Here is a 24,961-nt window from a genome sequence, read left to right on the forward strand (position 1 = left end):
GTTGCTGGACTAAAGATAAGCTGTAAAAATTGGAATTTATTCAATACCGTTAATAAAGAATTTGAATCTTTAAATATTGTACAACACGAAGAAAAGTGTGTAGAAGAAATGGAAAAAATGAAAACTGAGCAATGTGGTATCAATGGCATAATTTTGTACGATTTGTTAACGAAAAATATACAGTTTTTGACTAGACATGTCAAAAATGAACAAATCCAAAAAACTTTGGATTCAAAGATTTACGATGAAAAATTTTCGCTATACATAGACATTGTGAGATCTCGATTCCGAGATGCTCAATTGAGATTTAGACTCATATATTTGGCAAGAAGATATTTTAATTTAAAAGTTTCGCGACGATTACCTGATAATTGCATCAATACAACGTTCAGTTTTTTAGAATGTGAAGATATGAATACGTTTATTCAAGCTTCAAAACGATTGAAAAAATAGTTAGTTCTTCTGAAAAATATTAAAAAATTTTTAAAATTCTAATCGTAAATGTAGAAAAAAACTATTTTTTTAATCATAAAAGTTTTATCATTAAGTTTTTAAAACTTTTAGAAAATAAATATTGTATGATAAGTTTATAAAAATATAACTAGCGTAAATGGAATAATACTATGTAAATTAATCATTTAAAAATAGTTGCGATATAAAAAAAAAGTTTCAGTAAATTAAAAAAAAAACTCCAATAGAAAATAAATTTATTAGAGCAAGCCTGAAAAAGTCATTTTTACATATTTGTTTAGGTAAAATTAGATTCAGCCACGTGGTTTAAACATGGCTACCAAGCAATCTTTTCAAAAGCCTCTTGAGATGGAAATTTTTACAAAATTTTAAATAATATTTGTTGATATATGATAAATTCGTATTTAAAAAGTTTGAGTGTCATCCGATTTGTAGTTCAATTGTAGATCAAATAATACTTTAATTCTTTTAATATAAATTTATCATATATTAAAAAATATTATTTGAAATTTCGTCAAAATTGCCATCTTTAATAGCTCATTACAGACTTTTTTAAAAAAAACAATTATAGATAATTCAATTACAATATTGGATTCACTTCAAAATATTGATATTTATTTTATAAAAAATGTATTTCATATTTATATCGAGAATATAAATAATGTGAAATCGAGTGTTATCGAGAGTCTAGATAAAATGTTTAAAAAAGTCAGTCGAGTGGAAACAAATAACAATAATTTATATAAAGAATTTGTTTTTCTCATTTCAAGTTGAATAGTTAAATTATCATTCTATAATTTACATTTAGATGTAATAAAGCGTCTAATATACATTTAATATACAATAATTTATTTTAAGTTTTCGATTAAAAAGTTAAAATAGTTTGTTTACAGTAAAATTAAAACACCAATGATACTTTCTGTTCTTTTCCGTATGTAAAGTGAACTTTTCTGTTAATGCTGTTGTATAATGTTAGATATTTAACTTACCTTTAAGATGTAAATGGATTGCTGGACAATAAATAGTAAAAAATTTAATTAACATTTTCGTTGTTTTTTTTTATTATTTCTATAGCTTTTACAAGAACAAAATCATAAAATTATACTCATTACTCGATAATAGAAGATACATGTTCATAGTTAAATAAGTTAAAAAAAAATATCAAATAACAATTCGTATCATGTAGAAACTTTACAAACTTTTAGACTCTATTCAAAATTTTTTCGAGACCCAAAACAGGTCTGAAGCAATAAGTTTGAAACATATTCGCAAAGCTGCTAAACTACAGAATTACTGTTTTATTATTACAAACTAAGAACTTGAATGTTTTTATTGCTATGATTTTATTCAATTCCTTTTATTTTCATTGTTTAGATTAATTTGTTTCATGTAAATGTCAATTCATAATTTTTACGTATTTATTCATATTAAAAAACTAAAGATATTCTTATCAGACCTTCAAATTTTTGCTTTTCCACGCATCAAATATTAAATAGTCTACAAACACATGTAAATGCACATTTTGTTTACAGTATTTTAAAATTAATAAACTATTTTCTTGTTGTTCATATCAGATTTTAATAAAAATATACATTCGTCTTCGTATAATCATCATGATTACAAAAATTACTCATCTTTAGTAAATTGTTTAGCAAAAATTACTATATATCTACAATTGTCATTAACAAAATTCATTGAGATGGTACTTTATTTTTTTCAAGTTTTTAATTGATCTATCATTAAGAGATAAAAATAAATTCATGTGCGTTTTAACAAAATGTCATTTCGAAGTATAAGTTACAATTAAGAAGAAAAAAATAATCAACTAAAAAATACTATTGAAGAATCAACATCGTTAATAGATCATTCCAATAAATTAAAAAAAATTATTTTCCACAATAGTCTTTTTTGTTTCATAATCATTGTAAAATTATCATTGAAGAGGTCCGAAATAAACTTTCAAAAGTATTACTGTAAATTGCAACAAATTAATTAAATTTTAAAAAATGTGCATTTATTTATTTCTTCTCAGGAAGAAATAATTAGTTGTTCTAATACTCCTTAAAAGCATATATTAGAACTGGAATTCATTACAACTGATTTATTTTCCCATCAGTTATTAATATAGTTGCAATGCAAGTACAGTCATAGAAGTACCAGACTTCTGCTACGTTTGAAACAAAAATAGTGACTACTTTAACTGCAGGAATGATTTTTGCAAACCTGCTGGCTGTTGAGAGGCCGGCTCTCGTATTCAAAACCTATGATTATTAATATATTTTGCATTCAAGAATAAGCAACAAATAAACATATTGCTTATGAACGAGGTTAAAAATGGATGACAAGAGCCGGAGGTAGCCATTAAATATTAAAGACTGTATTACTAAAAACGACAGCAGTTTGAATTATGTTACTCGTAACATTGCGTCGTTTTGGACAAGACACGGCTTTCATGCCGATATTTCAATTGCCTTCAGCGATTTCTCGAACACTCACATACGTTCCTGTCACAAATCCAAGACAGCCAAAACAGATGATGAGTATGTTTTTCCATAATATCCAGTTGAAACGACCAAGACCGTCTTCAGATTCCCAGACAGTTACTAATTCAATTATAGATGGGAACATTAAGCCAAGAGTAGAAAGACAAACTGCACCAACAAGAGATATAAATGGCCCAAGGTTAGGCACTGCAATTGCCATACTAACAGTGAAAATAACCAGTCCAATTCTCACTAGATATTCAGCATAAAGTTTTCTTGCACCAAAATAATGTTTTAGATTTTTCCAAATAATTTCCATGGGTACGTAAAATTGTAGACCATAGGTGAAAAAGATAGCTAGTGCAATCATTATTTTTACAGATTGTGCCAAAATTTCGTCGAGTGGTAAGTTTAACGTAATTGATCCGTCAGTTGTGTTACCATATCGGAGGTAACCGAAAAATCCAACTGTACTGTATAAGGAAACGACTAAAAACATTCCAATATTTAGAACACCTGGGCATCCAATAAAGTGAGTCGGAGTTTTCATGTTGTTTTCTAAAGGCATTACCTGAAATAAATTACATTTTTTAGTTTTATTGACTCGAGTTGAATTTTATTATATTCAGCGATATTCTGGCTTTTAACAAGACCAATATGACAGCATTGTATTGTTTTATGGCAATATTTTATACTATTGAAAAATAATATCTTCAGATTTTTTAGAAAATTTATTATTCATTTTTAGAGTTCCGTAGTTTCAATTAAAAGAACCCACAATCTTTGTACAATAACTTTACTGTTTGTTTGTTAGTCAATCTGGCTGTATTTTATAATTATCACTGATCATTTATATCTGTAAATATTTATAATTAGGTAAGAATCGAGAAATTTCATAACTTCAATTTAGACAAGAATCTAAAACTTGTGAATTTCAAATTTTAAGTAGAATTTTATAAAACTGTATGGAAACTTCAGCATGAGAAGTCTACTTGAATTTGTTTGTTTTTTTTTTATTGTAGAATTTTTCCTCTATTTAATATTTACTTTGTCCCAGTATTTAGAAAAAAATATGAAAATCTGTAAACGTTTAATTTTTTTCATTCTTTAAAAATGAAGCATTTTGAATTCAAAATTGTTGATATTATTTAAAATGAAACTAATGTTAGAATATGCCTGAATATGAAAATTATAATTAAATAAAATATAAAATATACTTACAACGCCGATTCCTTCAAGGGCAAAGATGGCAGTTCCGAAAAACATGGGAAGTTGTTCAAAATTAGCCATGTATGGTAGGCCAGTTTGAAATTGTGAAGTATCCCGAAAGATGTAATAAAATGTAATACTCATACCAATGGCAATCAAAAAATTGGCAAACATAGAAAATGGTGCAAGGTATTTGAGATTTCTCACTAATGAAAAAATCAATAAAAATGGTAATAAGGCAGCCATGTAAATTCTTAAATCCCAACCTAAATGAGCGTGTTCTTCAACTATTTGGCTTATACTTTTTGCGACGAATACAACATATACGCAGCAGCAACCAAGCAAGTCAATCACCAAAAAAGAGTTAATGGTTGCTCTAAAACATTCAATTAACATAATTATGTATCTTAATTTGATATTTGCATAAAAATTTTATATATAAAAATGGAAAAATTTGAAATAAACTTACTTTGCAAGTCTTGCGTATTTTTGGACTGGTTCAGGACCTACAAGGAATGCAGCTTCAGCAACCTCTGCAAATCCTAAACTTGGGGTTTGAGTCCGTCGACAAAGTTTGTGGGCACATTTGACAAGAATATGAACGCAGTATGTACAGACCGCTCCAATAAAAAACGTAGCAAAAAGTCCAAAAAATAGACCAGCATTTTTAAAGGCCATGGGCATAGCAAGAATACCAGATCCTAAACTTCCTTTCAGTAGATGAATAAGTGTATCCAGATCAGAAGTTGGATGAACTAATTTTCTATGTTCAAATGGATTATAAAGAGCAGCTTCTTCATCATTGGGCTTTTCCACAAGCGGTAAAGTTGATCCATTTGATATAACAATAGGAACATCATTTTTCTCGCATTTGTATCTGTAATTTTAGTGTAATTAGTATTGAAATCAAATATTCATCGTTACATATATACATGATATATATAAATATATATGTATATAATATACATAATAAAATGTACTATTGACGTACGTACGTGTAACTGTTCTCTATATGTATTATTGATAATATATTACGTAACTTTTAAAGCTGTATTGAATCATGAATAAATTGATATAATGTTATTGTACTAAGTTTCACGTGATTATGAAAAATAATTTAAATGACAGTATTTTGATAGAAAAAATAATTCATATGTTAATAATGTGTGTTTATGCAATAATGTAATTAAGCAAAAGCATTAAACATGACATTCATTATTTAAATGAAAACTAAATATTAATTATTAAAAGGAAATAACAAATAGTAAATGTTTGAAAAATATTTTGGTGAAAAAGAAAATAACCAACACCATATATTGGTTACTACATCAATTGTGTCATATCGATATGAAAAGAAACTAGTAATAACAAAAAAAATTACATAGCCCTAAAAGTCCCTTTGTTTAATTAATGGTTGATCATGCCGAAATGTTCATTTAACTATCACAAAGTGTTGAACTTGAATTAAGATTGATATATATATATATATAAGATATAATAAAAAAAAAGCAAGTACAGTATAAAAATTTGAACGTATTATTCAAATATATAATATATAATATATGTATATTTATAATTCATAATAAATCATAAAGGTAAAGGTAGAGGTAGTGTAGGTACCGGTTAAGATGCGGAAGTCTCTCTCTTTCTTTCGCTCTTTCTCCTTAGCTGTCTTGTAAGCTCTCATCTTTTCTGATGAGATAAGAACTCTTTCATTTTTGAAATATTCTCACCCTAGAGCGCGCTCGTCGTGTCACGTGACACTATGACACAACTCGGGTTCGCACGTGATTTGTGTGCGAGATACACGCGTTGCACACATTTCTGGCTTAGTTCTGGCTCTGCTGCAACCACCGCACTGCATCACCGACGCCCAGCGCCACGACGCAGTACGACGACTAACAAGCCATGTTTACTTTAACATTCCACTTCACAACAAAAAAGGATAATACACGTTAACGAAATTATTGCAATCAATAATTTTGTAAATTTTGTTATTTCTGTCAAATAAGTTATCTCATGATTATTTTATCTATGCATGTTCTTTCAAATGTCAGTCCGTTCATTTGTATTTTTTTTCCATTTTATGCTGTTACTACAATTCTATAATACTCAAGTATTTTTGAATTTTCATCAAGAATCATATATGTAAATTGAATAAATAATTTTCTTTTAATTATTTAATATATACCATTTAATTGAGACAGTGAAAAAAATTTCATCTTTGAGTCATTTTGCCATTGACATAGCACGAATCTGTGAGATTTTATCAAGGTTATACTTAAAAAATGACAAATTATTTTTTGCTACAAATTTATTAAATTAGTATTTATATTTTTATCGATAATTTACAAGACTCAATAATTCATATTGAATCATTCAAGGAAATAGTTAACATCACATCTTCAGATTGTTTTTAAAAAGTTATTTACGTCTAGGAAATTATTAAAATTGATTGTAAACTTTATCATTGTCTCTTTTTACTTCACTTCAGTGAGACATGATCAATATGAAATGAATTAAAAATATATACATTTTAGAATGTTAGATATTATTGTTTATTTGTTACTATATCAATCGCAAAATGCATCGATTATTTTCTCGAATTACATGATTACTTCTCCATGAAAAATAGATTTCAAAATAGGTATATAGTTTAAATACTCAAATTATTGATGATTAATAAAGAAAGAGGTACATTAAGTGAGTTTTTTTATTAATTTAATTATATTTATAAAACATATTGGAACAATATTTAGTAATTATGGTATTTTATTTCAGATTCTATCAGCAATGAAGTTTAATACAATTGGTATAGGTTTTTTCGAATATCAAGTCAAATTCATTTGTAAGTGACATATGATTATTTACTGGATTTTAGGGTTCAAAGATTTATTAGAGTAATTTAAATTCAGTATAAATTAATTTCAGTTAATAGAAACTAAAAAAATATTTTTAAAAATATTCGATCATTAGATGAAAACCAGGATTTAAATTTAATTTTGATTTTAAAGGATGAGAAATGTTTGAAAAAATAAATAAAAAAAAACAAAAAATTTCAGAAATGAGATGATAAAGAGTTATTGAGGTAGAACAAATTTGTCGAGTATATCAGACAAATTAAGTTAATTTTGAATTAAATGACTCAATTAAAAAAAAAATCTCAAATTAACATTTTAAATTTAACCATAAAAGTTTTTGTTAAAAATTTGTACAATTATTAATTATTGAGTTTACACTATTACTTTTTTGATTGCACATAAAATAATAAAATATTGAATTTTATCTTTTTCATTTCTTGATTTTAGGATTCAATTCTGTATAAAATGCAGAATAATTTTGGCAATATAAATTTACTTAGAAATGAATTTTTTTTAAACGAGTAGTTAACCAATGAGTTATGTTTTAATTGCCACAATTAAATGTACAGAGTAGATAACATGTATAATATAGATAAATATATATACCTTTAATGTTCAATTTTATAGTTTCAAGCTTAACTTATTTATTTTTGAAGATAATAATTTAATTATAAAAAAATATTTTAAAAAGATTGACAAAATAAATATGACTACTATTCTTCATAAATTTAACAAATATTCCAAATAATATTAATAACTTACTTTACTATAAAAAAAATTTAAATATGTTTTTAAAGATTACAATATAAGATGAAAAGAATATTGTAGAAATTTCAACCTCAATTCATAGTATAAGAATAAGAAATAATGAATAACTTTGAAAATATTTGAATATGCTGATAACAAAGCTTTATAAATTGCAATAGGAGAAAAATAAGTTATTAAATAAGTGCAAAAATTTTTTCATGACGTGATACACATGTTGAATATTTTCAAACTGATTTCCTGGTAATCATTTAGTGAAATAAATTCAGTGAATAAGATACAAATGTAAACATTTTGATTATGGAAATATCTTCAATTATAAGACAAGAGGAATATTTAACTTGAAAAAAACTCACTATAATGTACCATGATATTAATAATTAATAAATAAATAATAAAATTGAATAATTGTTATGGAGATATTTTATGTAATATTAATATATACACGTATAATTTATATGATTCTTTATTGAATTCTATCTACATGAAGTACTTATTAATTATTTTGCTTTAAAAAAGTAAAAAACGTAATGATCAGTCATAAAAGTCGTAGTGCAAAACAAAGTCTTTCTGTCGAATCATAAAATTTGAGAGCTTCAATAAAGATTCTGCATAGCTTTTAATGAATAACAATTAGTTGATACTTACTTCATTAAAACCATGTCTGATAATTCCGTTCTAACATCACATTTTTTCGGATCATACTCGGTTATCATTGGACGCATTGGCGTCCGCTGCAAAAATAAATAATTATTAGTAAATTCTTCTAATTAAAATAATTATTTTTATACTTCATTTAGAATTATCTATAGAGAATATATGTAAATCTCCTTTTTTTAAATACTATCAGTATCCTATCGCATCAAAGGAATCATTAGTAGCTAAAGGGGAAAGTCTACAATTTTTCCATTGGCTTCAAAGATAACACTGAATAAGTAGAAAAAATTTAGCTTTATCTATTGGGGTTTCATAAAATTAATAACATTCTTTCACAAGAGATGACGTAACTTCGGTGAAAAATATAGGCAATGTGAATTGCATAGTAAACTATTGAACAGGAAAAATTGTTCCATATTTGAAATTTTTAAAAAATCTTATTGATTGTTATAAATAAAATAACTCAGGAAATTATGAAAGAAACGACCTTACTTTTTAAACGACCTATGAATTTTATAATTCTTTCTAAATATACATTGTTTTCTCAACCATAAAAAAGCAACTTTATGTTCGAGATGATGTTTTAAAATTTCTCTGTATATATCTGATGTCATAATGAGCTAATAGTCCAACTTGCATGCGATCTTATTTGGAGTTAAAACATATAATTGATACATCCATTTATTTTGGATAACCTATTGACAAAATTGGAGAAAAATTATATTGGGTTGTTAAGAAAGTAGAAAAACATGTAAAGCAATTTTTAATTTAATAGTCTATAAACTTCAATGTACAATAAAGTTATTAAGTGTATCAATAACTTATGTCCACTTTGAGAGCGGAAATATTGTGGTACCATTTTAATGCTATACGTGTTAAAATATTTAATTATAAAAGTGTTTCACTATTTTCTTGACAACCCAATGTGTATCTATATTTATTGTTTTTCTTCAATTCCAATTTAAAGTTTGACTTTTAATTGTTCCTGCTAGGAACAACGTGATATCTAATATATCAACAAATTTTGCAATTAAAAAAAAAAAACTATTTCTCAAATAAATCATAAGTAACAATGAGATATTGTTCATAATAAAAAGATGTTATAAAACATTGACTGTTAGATTATCACAAGAAAAAATAATTGCTAATGATAATAAATGCAGCTAATTACATTATAATATTGTCGACATTTTCGTAATCTATAATGTTTTGAAATGGTCCATATAAATAACAAATTAAATCTATTTTATCTCATTCATGAAACCCGTTAAGATACGCCTTATGGAAAAAAATTGAAATGATTGAGTACATGATTACATGTTATCATCGTGTTAAAAAGTATCACCTTTGGTTTGATAGTTGATATCTTTTAGTCAAAGAAGCTATCCAGACTTACATATGGGATTACATATTATAAGTTGCGTACAATTGTTTTCAAAAACTTTACACCAATTTTTTTTGCATCTCATTTAATTGGAATGAATTTGTTAATAGTATTTAAATCAGACCCAATATTTTAAACTTTTATAATGTGGATCATCATTATCCAATTATCACCCCAAATTAAAGAATGACTCGAGATGACCTTAAAACTTATCTGATAAGAAAAATGAATCTTGAAAAAAATTATCTTTTTATTTCGAGCATAAAGTAACCAAACTAACATAAAAACAATTCAATTTGTCAACATGAGAACACATTAATTAAATGTAATATACATGAGATGGATGGTGGAAAAAATTTGTTAAATCTAATTAGATCGGTATTTTTAGACTTCATACTTGATAACACCAAATGAGATTTGATCCAACTGAGTTAGATTTAATGAGATTAAATTAGGTCTAATCAGATTCAAGTCTCACAATCAAGATGATACTAGATTTCTTATTTTAACGTCAAAATTTTCAGATCTGATTATGACAAGATTTAAGTTTTTTTTATTGATGATGGTAAAAAAAATAATTTTTTAATAACTTTTTTCTTTGTTAAAAATCAACTTAAATCTAGATTGTAAGTTCACATAATCTCCATGATGTATAGTCAATTAGGCTTTGGAGGTCATATGAAGAACTTCCCAATTTAAATAGTTGATGAATATGCTCTTGAATGGTAAAAAAATTTTAAACTCAATTAATTTTATTTTGAAAAATTTTTCGGTTTCATCTAATATTTACTTTAAAATATTCGATTAAGAATAAAATCAAAACTATGAATATGTGTAATCTAAAGTATTTCTCCACTTTTAGGTGTATTTTAGGAACGAGAAAGATTTCTTTAATCTTAATGCGTACAGATTTTACTTGTTTGTGATGATATAAAAGACTTGTCACTTTTTTTAAATTAGATCAATCAGATAACATTTTGAGAACAGTTTTTTAAGACATAATTACTCTAAACTAGTAACATAGATATTTTAACTTCAGCTGACTCTTAAAAAAACTTTTAAAAGTAAATAAAAAATTAACAGTATATCTATTATACTACTCTTCATTTAATATTATTCCAGGTTTTAAATTTAATCATGAACAAAATACATAGAAAAATAATAAGAGCTAATTAAATTTATTCATCAATAAATATATACGATAATAATTTATAAACCCCAACAAACCAAGTCAATTTAAAAAAATTTATGTTTGGTTAAATATAATTTTTTTTTTTTCAATTTCCAGCCTTTTTTAGCGCTGAACCCTTAAGACCATTGTGCTGGGTCTGTTTTGCACAGTAAAGGCGGTCATCTTGTATCTTAGGTCTACTGGTTTTCAAGTTTCCAAGTAACCTTGGTTCTCTTTGGCCCTGAATAGTTCGTCATTTTGTGCACGCGTTCTCTTCTATACGCCCCAGCATCTTTATCTGATGATAGGTGAGCCAGTGTCTCGTTATGGTGCTAAATGGCTATTCATAGCTGTTCTTTCACTCAACTAGTGGCCCCGATGTAAACCTTAGAGATAATCCCGATTAAGTTGGAAGTTGCCTTGCCGTCAGAGATTCCCCGAGTTACCCCAGGGGTCCCTGGCTTCCTCAGCATCAGCTACCCAGTAGCCAAATCAACGTAAGACTGACGGCAGACTTACATATGTAACTTTAGTTTGTCTTTTACGGATGTATCTACTGTTTTTTTGAAGCAAACAGATGTAAGATTTTCGTCAGAAAATTTAATGTCAAAAATTTATGGCAATCTGACGTAGAAAGGAAGCAGACGGACGTAAGACTGACGAAAATTCTGACAACGAAGAAGTAAATAAATTAAGGGTCCAATTGGGCAGAGCTTCTTGCACAGGTAAGGCTATTTTATGTACAATGGGAGGTCGTCTGGTTTCCTAAAGGTATCAAGCGGCAATAGTACCTTATGTACTATTCAGTCATCAGCACAATAGCTTGTACCTACTGTGGCTTGTTCCCCGAAAATTGTGATTTTGATTGAACATAATAAAAGAAATATTGCCAATTTTGGTAATGTTATTAAATTTTGTTTAACATAAAACCTAAACTCAATGAGTAACCCTAATATGTCAATTTCATAGTAAATAAAGAGTAATTTGAAAATACTCATCATGAAAATTAATTATTTCTATGTTATGATCTAAAAATTTACATTTTGATATATTTCTTGGTGAAAATTTTGAGAGAGAAGGTTCATTGCTAATTTCTTTCGCGAAAATTGTATTGATCTAAACAGCAGCAAATTGAAAATAAGGGACAGCTGACATAATCCTAGCTGAAAAAATTGCCTATAGCCCCCCATAAAAATTTTCCCCTATAAAAACTCATGCAAATCGCACAGTATTTATATTTTAAATCAACCATAACCCTTATTTTGAATCATATGTCTATGACGCAGTTTATTTTCAAACCTTTAGCAGTTATGAACTAACATTCTATATGATTAATGGTCTTTAAAACAGTCATCATTTTCTTTAATGAAAGTATATACAGTGATAGAAATTGTGTATTATTTATAAAGATGGATGTCTTAATTTATCATCAAAAATTAGCACTGATTCAGAAATAGAACTTTCTACATATTTCTTTCACACTAAATTTAGTTCACAATGGAGAATTTCAAATTTTTTAATTTATCTTATATTGGTATATAAATGATAATAATAATAAGAATACTATTTTTGCACTAAAAAAAATTAATGTGCCAACTAGATTTATTAAAAAAAACTTCCAAATCAGTGATGATTCTTAATGATTGCCAAAAATAATGAATAAAGTTATAGAATATATCCAAATTCTATTAACTTGCTCTGAGTATTTTGTTGCAGATGATAAAGAGCTCATTTCGATGTCTATGTCGTCGTTAATATGAAACATTTTAGCCATAAAAAGTTATTTCTTCCAATATAAAATATTAATACACCTAATCACATACGTTTAAATATTAATAATCATAACAATGTCGTTGTCTGTGCTCTATAACATTCACATAAATATCCATTTTCATTTCACAAAAACAATTCTCACTAAATAATATGTCAAAGATGGAACACTTTCGCATCAGGTTTGTTATAATAGCAAGAAAAAACTGATAATACTGAATATTCAGAAACAAACGACCAATGAATCGTTGCCAAAATTGTTAAGAATATTCCAAGGTCAACTGTTCTTAATATATTCTATAATAATTTAAGATATCATCAATATGTAATAAATTAAAAATAGAAAGAAGCGCCAATGATAAATATAATTTTAATAATAAACAGTATAATTTCTATGTATATATATAATAATTACTGAATACATCAAGAAAAATAATATTTTTGTTTAACTCGTTGAAACCAGTTCAGACAACCAAGACTATCAAGACTAAACATTATTGGATTAGCTGCGTGGTTTTTATATTAAGCATCTATTGAAAAATATACGATGAAACATTTATTCTCTATTTATGTGAATACTTTGGCATATTGGATGTTATTAACTCTATTTTAGTTAAAATATTAAAACTATCATCATTATTATTATTAAACTCAATAACATTGTAGGCTGAACAAAAGAATGCAAAGAATAGTTGGCTTCAAGAAACTATCTTCGTTGTATTCACATTTCTGATTTTAGTTTAAAGATAACTTTACTCAGCAAAGATGTTTATTTTTTTATAATTTTTATTATTTTTTATTTCAGAAATATTAGGGTCTGGACGTATTTGTATAAATCAATCTTGTGAGTAAATATAATCTGTTATGAAATAGAGTACGTTTGAAGGAAAAAAAGATGATTTTATTTTGTTAATATAACAAAAATATATGCTTAGTAAATTAATGATTCTGCTTCAATAAATTACCCAATTTTGTTTCAATTTTTAATGTAAAAATAGGATATTTATTATTTTAGTATCAGAATTATATTTCATTCAACATTTTGCAAAATAGGAATGGACTGATGATGTAAATATTTTAATTGAACGATTTGTTAACGTAAATTGCATTAAAGATCACTCAATAATTTTTTTATTCAAATATTTTTCGATTAGAAAAAAAAACAAAATTATTTTAGTGTAAGCTTAAATAACATGCCTAATAAATAATCACCATCCAGTAAATGACCAGTAAATAAAATTTTATTAGTTATAATCTAGAAAAAGAATCAACATTGCCACTACAAAATATAAAGTATCTTAAAAGTTTATAATTAATAAAGTTTTATGTACTGGTCATTTACTGAATAGTAGTTTGCAAGAACTCCAGACTGTTTTTAACAGTTAGAAGGTTCTAGAGAATAAATTGAAGATCAGAATTGTATATTTTTGATATTATATGAGTTTCTATGGAGTAACGATGAAGAGATGAGTAAAAAGTTTTGGAGTTGATAAAGTTGATGTTACCTGATAACGACAAACACTCAAACGCGTAGAGCGTTAATACTTTTCAAAGAAAAAGTTTTCTTAATCGATGAGTAATTTGAAAAAAAATACGTGATTGATGACATAAACTTTTATGATTAAAATCTTATCAAATATTTTGTTTAAAGAAATTGAGTAATATCAGAGGAAGTTGTAAAATTTTTTTTTAAACTTTTAATGAGATATGTATTATTAGAATCTGAAGTGATATGTTTTGTTCTTAACTCTATGATAGTGTTTTTTAGCTCTTAACAATCAAAATTGATTCTCATATCCATATTCTTCTTGGTATAATATTATTTTTTATAAAAACTTTAATTACTTTTTATATAATTATCGAGTTTTAGAACAAAAGACATGTCATCTTTATGAAAACATCTGTGGAAGATGACTTTTATTATTAAAAAGTAATAAATGATTTAGTGAACAATTTTTTTACAAAATCATACTACTTCTGATTGTGATCAGAAGTGAAAACATCAACTAAATATTTATAAAAAAAATAAAAATAACAAGATTCATGATATTTATTAAATTAAATAAAAATATCGTAATCAACAACTGGATCTTTTATGCTACTTTACTTCTTTAAAATTATCTTAATTGAGAGAAAATGTTTTAAATCAAGTATGAGCTACTGGAATGTTAGAAAATTTCTTAGATGTAGTAAAACTATTCATGTTTGCTTTTAAACATAATAGGAATAGAAAATTCTACATTTGAAAGAACTTGTTTGATAAGTTAAAAACTCTTTTCTATTGTAATTTAACCTTTCTAAAGGTATGTAATATTCATTTAATAATTTAATTTAATTTATGAAAGAGATATTTTGAGATAATATAAAGAGTTCTAAATTTTATTCCGAACTGATACTTGCTGCATATTTTTCAGCATTATTCAATTCTTGAATGAGAAAAGGTTCATATGACACTGGACTCCAGTTGCTGTCTATTGTTACTTGTTATACTTTTGAATCGATGCATAATAAAACAGAGACAATTGGAGATATCAGCATATTACAAAAAATATATTTATATATAAATTCACTAAGCAAAAAATTTACTCATACTAATAATATATTTCATTTAATTATATTTTATAGTTTCATGTTTTTTCTCTGATTTACTTTCCAGAAATGTTGATAGAAATATCTAGATCCATTTAATTCTACCAATTGACTCTAGAATCTTCAAAACTGTTTGTGAAGTTAGTAAAATAAACTATTTCTTTTTAATGACTTTGTCGGACATTGTTCTCTTAAATCTTAATTAAGGCCGAATTTATTAACTTTTATTGCTTTACTCCAACAAGTCTCTGAAATAATTAAGAATATTATTGAAAATCGATGATAATATCCTTTAATATTCATCATAGATCTAGATCAAAATGATTATCATAATGAGTTTAGCTATGCCTATATGTCAGACAGATATTTGTATAATTTTTGTTTAATTCAATCTTTTTATTTAGTAAATGGCTAGAATGTTTTAACACTCATCTCCAGTCTGTTCAATGTGCTAAAGAATACATTTGTCATGATTTAAACTGAACACATTGTAGACTTTCTAGAAATGTTTCTAGAAGTTTCATGCCTAAAAGCTACATCTTATCAAATGCCCATCTCTTTTGTACAAATACAACTATATCTACTATAAGTAAACCTTGGAAAAAAATTCCATAAGTAATTCACTTATACCTACTGCAAGAAATTTTTATCAAATACTACAATTAACTTATAAAATAGATATTATGTGATAAGTAGTCGAATTCAACTTGTCAGTTAATAGTGACTGATTTTAATTGATATGGGTCATCATTTTATTCTTATGATTTTTTCAGTGTTCAACATATATCATTATTAATATGTCTATTTCATTGTTTCTTACATTTAATTTGAATCATTTAAAGAATTTTCTTCGTGTTCAAAGCATTTATAATAACATCAATTATTAGTCTTAATACTTTAAATTTCTTTGCAACAATTCATCTTGACAGAAATGATCACGCAATTATTATTTTCTTGTCATCAATATGGATGTTCGTTTAATGAATATTTTTCAATGTTTCATTTTTAATAAAATCAGCATAAGTTTTTAATTTTATAACATTTTTTAATAGGATTTTTCATTCAATTTTTTTTCAAGTGATTATTTAGATTTAGAACCTAAACTTATAATCAATTGATTAGTTTATTTAATCTGTTTATTCAATGAATAATCATTATACATTTGTGCAAAATCATTCTTGTCGATGTTAAAATAATTTATAACTTTTCATCAGTTTCACTTAAGTAAATTTTTCAAGTCAATGTTTATTTTTTTTTATAAACAATTGAGTGATATGTAAGACTATAAATGATGCCAAAGAATGCATAAAAAAAATAATATAAAATAGCAACAAATTTTATCTGAACAGAAGATAAAAAATTAATGTTTTGACACTTCTGACGCATAAAAAATTTTCCATTAGAGAATTAAAGAATTTTTATAATGTAGAGAATTAAATTTCAATACATAGCTATTGTCAGCGTATTTTTACTTTGAATTTACATTTGTTTTATTATTATTATGTTTAATGGAATGCAAAACTAACTATAGAAAAATTACTTAGTTGACGTTACGAGATTAGACTTGTGAATTGATATTGAAGTAAAATTGTTATATTATCATAACTATTTAACATAGTATTTGAAAAAAATAATTTCCATGTAAAACCATGTGATAGTATATTTATAAAACAAAGAGTTAATGACTAATGTCCACAATTAAGAAAACTATTCACGGATAGAGGCATCATTTTGACTTATAATTATACATATTTTATGAAGATTTTTTCCATCACACTGACAATTTTTTGAATAAATATCAATCTTTCAAATAAAGATTTTTTCATAAATCAACTTAATCTTATTCTTTTTAATCATGAAATTGAACATATTTATTTTTTTGTATTTGTTGTGATATGTAAAAAAATAGAAAACAAATTTTATATTAATAAGAAACACTTTTTCCTGTCTAAAATACTAAAATAGATCAAATAATTTTAGCGTGAAAAAAAAGATAAATGTGAGATAATAAAAACAGTTCATTTCACTTATAGCATTAAGGTCATTCACAATTAGCTTAATATTTTTAAATAACTTAAAAAAGATTGATGGTAGTAGATATAATCATGATAAGTTTAACAACTGAAATGATTTAACTATTCACAATTGTGCCAATTGATGTAGTAAACGATTCAATTGTGTTCAGTAATTATTCAAATTTAGCCATCAAGTTCATCCTATTTCAATATAGTATTGTTAATAAATTGAAATTAAAGTTGTTTTTGTGACATCAATTATATTGATTATAATGATTTCAAACATTTTTATTTAACAATCAAGATAAGAAATAATAAATGTCTAAATAATAGTATCTGTCAAAATTTCTTAACAAATATAATTATTAGTAGTAAAAATCTGTAATAAATTAATAAAATATTTTACTTCTTTAAATAAATGATAGTATCATTTAAATTTACTATTCATCAATACATTTGACAAATATCAATACTAACTATTAAAATCTCAAAACTATTAATAATAAACGTGTTATCAACTATTTCTATAATTATATAGTGAAACATGAAAGTCGTTAATGAACAATAGACTTATTTCTTAGTTTTAAAAATAGCTGAAAGCTAATAATGACCAAACACTATAGAGAACTTGGTGCTCACGAAAAAATGTCAAACATATTACAGAACTAGCCCTGAATATAAATGAAGTTGGTGTGGTGAATATTAATGAGTTAAAACACGTTTTCAATAATAAATTCAATTAATAAATGATAACAATTATTCATATAATCTGTTAACTTTATAATTACATTAATATTGAAGCTTTTGTTTCAAGGTCGTTGAACACACCAAACAGTTAAAAATTACGTCTGTGTATATGACGTATTTATATAGGTATGAGTACATGGAAATGAATTTTCCTGCTACGATTTCTCAGTAATAGATTATGCAACTAACACTTATGGGGACGTAAATGAGGTATCTCTGGGTTGATTAAAATTTCAACTCACTCAATGTAATACAATAACTTTAGAATAGTTATAAAATGAACATAAAATTCGAATTGATATTACGTAAAAATAGAACATAGTTTGAATTCTTTGAAGTATGATAAATTTTAATAGGTTGATAATGAATGAAAAATTTATTAAACAATAAAATAAACAAAAAATAAAAAATAATTTTTCTAAAAAGTATGATTAAACTACTGATCCCAAATCGTGAAACTATCCTTATGACCTTGAAGATTTTACGACCGCAGCTTGATTCATTATATTATCCGTAATATATTGATTATATTCTCCACAAATTTCGTTGGATTCTAAAACTACTTTGCTCTATTTTGCGCAACATTTTTTTTTTATTAATAACGGGTATATATACACGTTATTTTTAACTCTACGTATGATAAATCTACATAATTTTTTGAGCAAGTTAATTTTAAAGTGTACATTATTTTTAGCGGTGTAAAAATAAAAAATAAAATATTTTATATTCTTCAATTGTTTCATTAAATTCTTAAATAATATGTTCCATTAGCTTTTTTCGACATTAGAAATTGATGTTAAAAAAAAATTCTTACCTTAAATTCATTTTTTTGCCCTGACATTTTCGTTTGATCTGCCATCGTGTATGACATTATATTTGCAACAGCTTTTTATCTTCTATAAAATTTCAAATATCTAAAAAAAAATATCAAAAATACAATAAACACCTTTACGTTACTTTTTATAAGTGATTACTTTTTTTAGAAGTCGCGTATGTACGCGTGGCAACAAGACAGTAATACTATTGTGATTCTTATTGAATGGAAAATAAGTTTTCAGCTTTATTGATAGCACATGACTCTACAATACAATACGAATTTTTGCATAGTTTACTTACAATAAAACATATAAGTAACAGTAGGTAAAAAGTTTTTTCCAAAAGATCTAGCAAGTCTTCAATGCTTATGTATTAATTGTGCCGAATCTATATTTCTTTATACGCAATCGAATTACTCTTATCAATGGATTATACTTCTGTCTACAAAGCACGATAAGTTATGTCGTTAAATTTTACCGACTATTAATAGATACACAAATGAAATAAATTGATGAAGTGCCGTCCATAGCACTTGGTCTATAGTAGATTTACAATATACAGTCAAGCTGACTAAAGAGTAGACATCGTGATTTACTCGAGTGGTTCCGTTTACTGTTATTTCAAACTTCGATCTGTCCGCAATTCTCGTATGAAAAAAGATAAAACAAGCCATGCGCACAGTTAAAAATTATTTGCAACATCATCTGCGCATGATCAGCTGCAGCTTCCACTTCCGATGTCAGATGAATCACCCAATCTTCATCATGAACTGAACAGAGTGGGGGATGTGTTTTGCTCTCCGAAATGAATACGAACGCAGTCTTTTACGTCACAGTTAAACACGACCCAAATAAAAAAACATAACAATATGACAGCCTCCATGTAATCATCTCATTTCAATACAAGTTCAGAAGAAAACAAAACATTATCATAAATTAGATTAGTTAGATTTAGAACAGTTCATAGATCTTGTATAATAATAATGAAGAAGGTTTTCAAATTTAAATTTCAACATTGTTATTGGAGTTAATATTATTTTCTGTCAATCAGTTAATAAATCAATTTATTCAAACAAGTTAAAAAAATTTTCATTTAATTTTGAAATTAGTTTGTTTTCACTCTACTTTAAAACTTTAATTTTAAAGTTAATTAACTTACTCAACATGAGTAGTATTTATATTCAAGAACCACCGACAAGTGGCAAGGTTAGTATTATTACATCGTTCATTCTCTACATTGTCACGAATGTAATTGAATTTTTAATTTAAATAATAGATTCAATATATTAAAAATATTTGTATTTTTTATAAGGTTTTGTTAATAACAACTGTTGGAGATATTGAAATTGAATTATGGACCAAGGAGACGCCGAAAACTTGCAGAAATTTCATAAAACTGTGCTACGATGGGTATTATAATGGTACAATTTTTCATCGAGTTGTAAAACGATTTATTGTTCAGGGTGGTGATCCTACTGGTACTGGTGAAGGAGGTGAGAGTGCAGATGGTCATTCTGTCAAAGTATGTAAAAGCACTTTATTTTTTCCGGTGTAGAATTATTAAAGAATAAAATATTTTTTATTCAGGATGAATTTCATTCAAGATTACGGTTTTGTCGCCGAGGTTTGGTGGCAATGGCAAATGCTGGCAAAGATACCAATACTTCGCAATTTTTCATAACACTTGGCGCAACTCCTGAATTACAAAATAAACATACAATATTCGGAAAAATTGTTGGTGATACAATTTACAATGTTTTGAAACTTGAAGAGGCTGAAATTGATCATGTAAATAATTTTCGATTAATTTTTTCCTTCTTTTTATAACAAATGAAAGTAATTGTATTTAAATAGTAAATGTTCTTTTACAGGATGAAAGACCAGTTTATCCACAAAAAATTTTAAAAACTAAAGTTCTGTTGAATCCATTCGATGATTTGGTGCCAACTATCGTCTCAAAAAAAGAAGATAAAGTCGAGAAAGTACATAAAAAGAAACCAACCGGAGTCAAGTAAGTTGAATTAGAACTGAGTAAAAATAGATTTATATTTTATAATGGAGTTTTTATAATTGTTTACAGAAATTTAAAGCTTCTGTCATTTGGCGAAGAAGCAGAAGAAGATGAAGAAACACTTGATACACTCAACAAACAGTTGAGTGGTAAAAGTAAATCCGCTCATGACCATTTGCAAGATCCAAAACTAAGTTCCTACACAGATACAGAACTTATAGAAGTTTTAAATAACAAAAGTAATTCATCAGATAGTGATAATGAAAAAAACAATGATAAAGAAAAATTAGAGGATCCAGATGAAATAAAAAAAAAAGAGTAATTTTTGGTTTTTATTTTTTTTATAAATTATTATTCAGTACTTTACATGTAATTTAATTATGAAAACATTTTTAATTTTACTCATATTTATAATTTTATAGAGACATAAAAAAAAGAGTCATCGATAAATTAAAAAATGAAAAATCCCACAGTAAAAAAAGTAAATTAAAAAATAGCGAAGACAATAAGGGTAATAGAGAAGATTCTGGTGATGAGGTTTTTTTTACGAGTCGGGAACGAAAGCATCAAGAAAAACTGTATGTAAAATTTTTAATAGTAGTAGTAAATCATTTATTTGAATTGTATGCCAAGTATTGTTTGGCGTTTTACAATACTTCCACCTTGCAAGTTTACATAAAAGAAAAAAATTTTCACATAACAAATAACAAACAGTAATATATAATTAAATTAAATCACCCTTCAACCATTCACCACTTTTACACTCATTCCAGAGCAAGTTGATAACACTCATCCTCAGCGACATTACACTCCTCCCTCGCACTCCATCCTTATTCTTTATTCCTTATTTTCATTTTTATTTTTCCTTTCATTATTTTTGCTTTTCACTTCTTACGTTACGTCTCATGTAAAATTTTTACTATTTATATGACAAATCGGAAATGAATTTTTCCATGTATATAATATATTGATGTGTTTTTAATTGACAGTGGTGCAATAAAAAAAGAAATTAAAAATCTAAAAAAAAGCATACGAAAAGGAGATAAGATAGATCAAGTTGAGGAATCATCAAAAAAGGAAACAGCTAAAACAGAAGTAATGAACGATTATATGGCAATTCAAGAACAATATAAAAAAGGAAAAAAAAGTTCACAGTCCGGTAAATATATCATCTAATTTGAAATACGACTTAATTTGTTCAATGAAAATTATTAGAATTTCTAATTTCTTTGGCATATTACAGGTGATTCTCGAGAAAACTTGACATTACAATTATTAAACAGTTTTAAAAAAAAACTAAGACATGCTAAAGAACATACAGTCAATGAAAGTACTAATGAACCAAAGGATGGTGATGATGATAATGATGATAATGACGAAAAAACTTGGATGATACATTCCTTGCAATGTGAAAGTCAAGGAACTGTTTTAGCTAAAGATGCTAGTACTAAATCTGATGATTGGTTTGAGATTTATGATCCAAGAAATCCAATAAATAAAAGAAGGCGAGGGGAAAACTCTGATCAAAATAAGAAGAAAAAATACTGATGCAAATAGAACTTTTATTATAAAAGTTATCAAATATTACAATATCTTAATCTATTACATACATTATTTTTTCTAAAAATAAAATACCAAAAAAATATGTCTTATTATATTTTATTATTATGGCCATTAATATTTTAATTTTCTTTCTTTCGACCGGATTACTTTTATCACCCTTTTTTTTTACTGTAGTATTGTTATAGAATTATCTTTTAAATCAATTTGAATCATTGAAACTGTATTAGCAACAGTACTATCGTCAGTTTTTTTTCTCGATACATTACCATTGTTCTTACTTTCTACGACATTCTTCTTACCTAAATGATTATCTTCATCAACCCTGGCAATGGCACGACTATTTTTTACTGAAATACTATTATGAAAGAAACTTTTAATTGATTTTTCATCATAAGAAATTCGGTTCGCAGAATTATGATCTAAACAACTATTATCGTTATTATTATTTATTGAATATCTAGAATGATAAATCTTTTGAACACAATTTTTATCATGAGGAATACTTTTTACTGAGACGTTATCATGATAAACGCTTTTAACATTACTATCATCAATTTTTTTTTTCACTGCATTATTGTCATTGTTCTGATTTTTTAGAGCTGTATTAGTGCCAAAAAAATTTTTTATTGAATTTGTATCATAAGATCTTTTAATCGTTGTGCTATTATCAGTCTTCTTTTTTACTACATTATTGCCATTGCTCTTATCCTTTACTTCGGTATTATTTTGGAAATACTTCATTATTAAATGTCTATCATAATTGGCTTTTTCAGAATCATTACCATCGTTATTCTTCCGCTTAACTTCACTACTTTTATGATAATTACTTCCAAATGAATTTTTACCATTACAAACTCTTTTAACTTCCTTATTATCATTACTCGTTGTTCTTATTGCATTACTATCACTATTTTTTCTTTTAAGTGTATTATTATCATCATGTTTCTTTCGTAGTGTATTACTACTATCTTTTTTTTTCTCAAGACTTTTAATATTGTGACAATGACAATTATTTTTTCTGGTATCTACTTTGGAAGAAGTACATCCTTTCCTCTTCGGAAGCATATCATGCATTAAATTATTCTTTCTTGCGTTATTTTCTGTATATACCATCAAACCCTGTAAATATAATTTTTTATTTTGGAAAAAAAGATTTTGTAGAAATATCTTTCTAAAGTTTTGCCTTTACATAGAAGCCATTCATTATTTTTTTTTAAATCAACCGATATCATTTTTAAAAAATTCTATCGAAAAAAATAAGTTGAATAATTTGTAATATTTTTTATACTACTTACTTTTGATTCCAATAAATCCGTTGGCATCATAGACAATAGTTGATCATAAGAAAATTTCTCCAACCGTTCTAATATTTTTTTTATTTCTTGTTTATTCTTTCCATAGCTTCTTGGGTATAATTACATATACAAGCCATTTTTTATAGTTGGGTACTTGAAATGATGCTGTAAAAAAATATATTGGAAATAATATTATCATAACATATCTTCTCATCTATTAATTATTACATTAATAATAGAAATTGATGCACATATTTAATGAATTACTATGTAATTAAAAAATTTTTTATTACATTAAATTTTATTCTAAAGAGTTAAGTATATGTATTTCTTTGTATTATAAAGGCTGATATTTGATTCTATGTCTAAACAATAAGATAAGAGTATGCTTTGATTTTTTATGTAGCAGCATTGGTTCTTATTATTATTCCTAAAAGATATTACAAAGGTGTTTTTAACATCTATTCAATTTATCATATCATATGTCAAACTAAGGCTCTTGTAGAAAAGTAATCAATTTTTTCCTGTTAGCAAAAATTTTTGAGAATAAATTCTTTAACTTTTTTTATGAATTGTAACTGATAAATGATAGTTTTTAAAAATTTTTTGCATTCAATAATTATGACATATTCACGTAATATAATAAAAGATATATAATGTTGTTTACCGTCTAATTAGCAATTATTAAGTTGAATAATAGAATCAAAGAAATATATTTAAACGTAGAAGCTGAGGATTTGAAATTTCATATGTATCACATGTCCCCACCATGAAATCTCATATGATGACGCCATGGTTTTTTCAACTACATAAAGGTAATAAAAGCGTTTCTACATACTACACAATTAATGGAATGGATTTCATGCAAAAACAAACAACTATAATGAGATTTCAAATCCTTAGCTTTTACGCAGTCAGTGTGAAAAGCAAGTGAGTGTTTGCAGCTTAAAAATTCCTTTGTTTGTATCACTCATCTAAAAAATTACTAATAATATCGTAAACAATATTACACCTTATATTAGATAAATATGTTTTTACAATTATATAAAAAAATTTCTTTTTAATCATTATTTACCAATCACGTTTCCCAACAATAGTTAACGTATTTAGATTCAAAAGCTTTTATTGACAGGAAAAACATTTATTCGTTTTTTA

At 25.8% G+C, this 24,961-nt stretch overlaps 2 protein-coding genes across 7 annotated transcripts; one reads left to right on the plus strand and one right to left on the minus strand.

Moving 5' to 3' along the window:
* Positions 1-1,514: 1,514 nt before the first annotated feature.
* On the minus strand, positions 1,515-19,462 carry LOC118064528 (proton-coupled amino acid transporter-like protein pathetic). Of its 6 annotated transcripts, none has more exons than XM_035079201.1 (6): positions 19,239-19,462; positions 18,937-19,036; positions 8,438-8,523; positions 4,633-5,040; positions 4,176-4,539; positions 1,515-3,525 (listed from the first exon to the last, which is right to left on the minus strand). In XM_035079201.1, the coding sequence occupies exons 2-6, from the start codon at positions 18,991-18,993 to the stop codon at positions 2,935-2,937; spliced, it is 1,506 nt and encodes a 501-aa protein (XP_034935092.1). In that variant the 5' UTR covers positions 18,994-19,036; positions 19,239-19,462; the 3' UTR covers positions 1,515-2,934. The 6 variants fall into 6 exon arrangements, with proteins under 6 accessions (XP_034935092.1, XP_034935093.1, XP_034935094.1 ...); XM_035079202.1 differs by lacking the exon at positions 19,239-19,462 and adding an exon at positions 19,097-19,226; XM_035079203.1 differs by lacking the exons at positions 18,937-19,036; positions 19,239-19,462 and adding an exon at positions 18,164-18,185.
* Positions 19,463-19,572: 110 nt separating this feature from the next.
* LOC118064529 (spliceosome-associated protein CWC27 homolog) lies at positions 19,573-22,598 on the plus strand. Its single transcript, XM_035079206.1, has 8 exons — positions 19,573-20,143; positions 20,250-20,459; positions 20,525-20,725; positions 20,809-20,948; positions 21,018-21,266; positions 21,371-21,526; positions 21,938-22,107; positions 22,192-22,598. The coding sequence occupies exons 1-8, from the start codon at positions 20,102-20,104 to the stop codon at positions 22,494-22,496; spliced, it is 1,473 nt and encodes a 490-aa protein (XP_034935097.1). The 5' UTR covers positions 19,573-20,101; the 3' UTR covers positions 22,497-22,598.
* The last annotated feature ends 2,363 nt before the right edge of the window (positions 22,599-24,961 follow it).

Source organism: Chelonus insularis, unplaced genomic scaffold (assembly GCF_013357705.1).
Source record: "Chelonus insularis isolate UGA/USDA-ARS -01 unplaced genomic scaffold, ASM1335770v1 contig_23_pilon, whole genome shotgun sequence".
Taxonomy (NCBI): domain Eukaryota; kingdom Metazoa; phylum Arthropoda; class Insecta; order Hymenoptera; family Braconidae; genus Chelonus; species Chelonus insularis.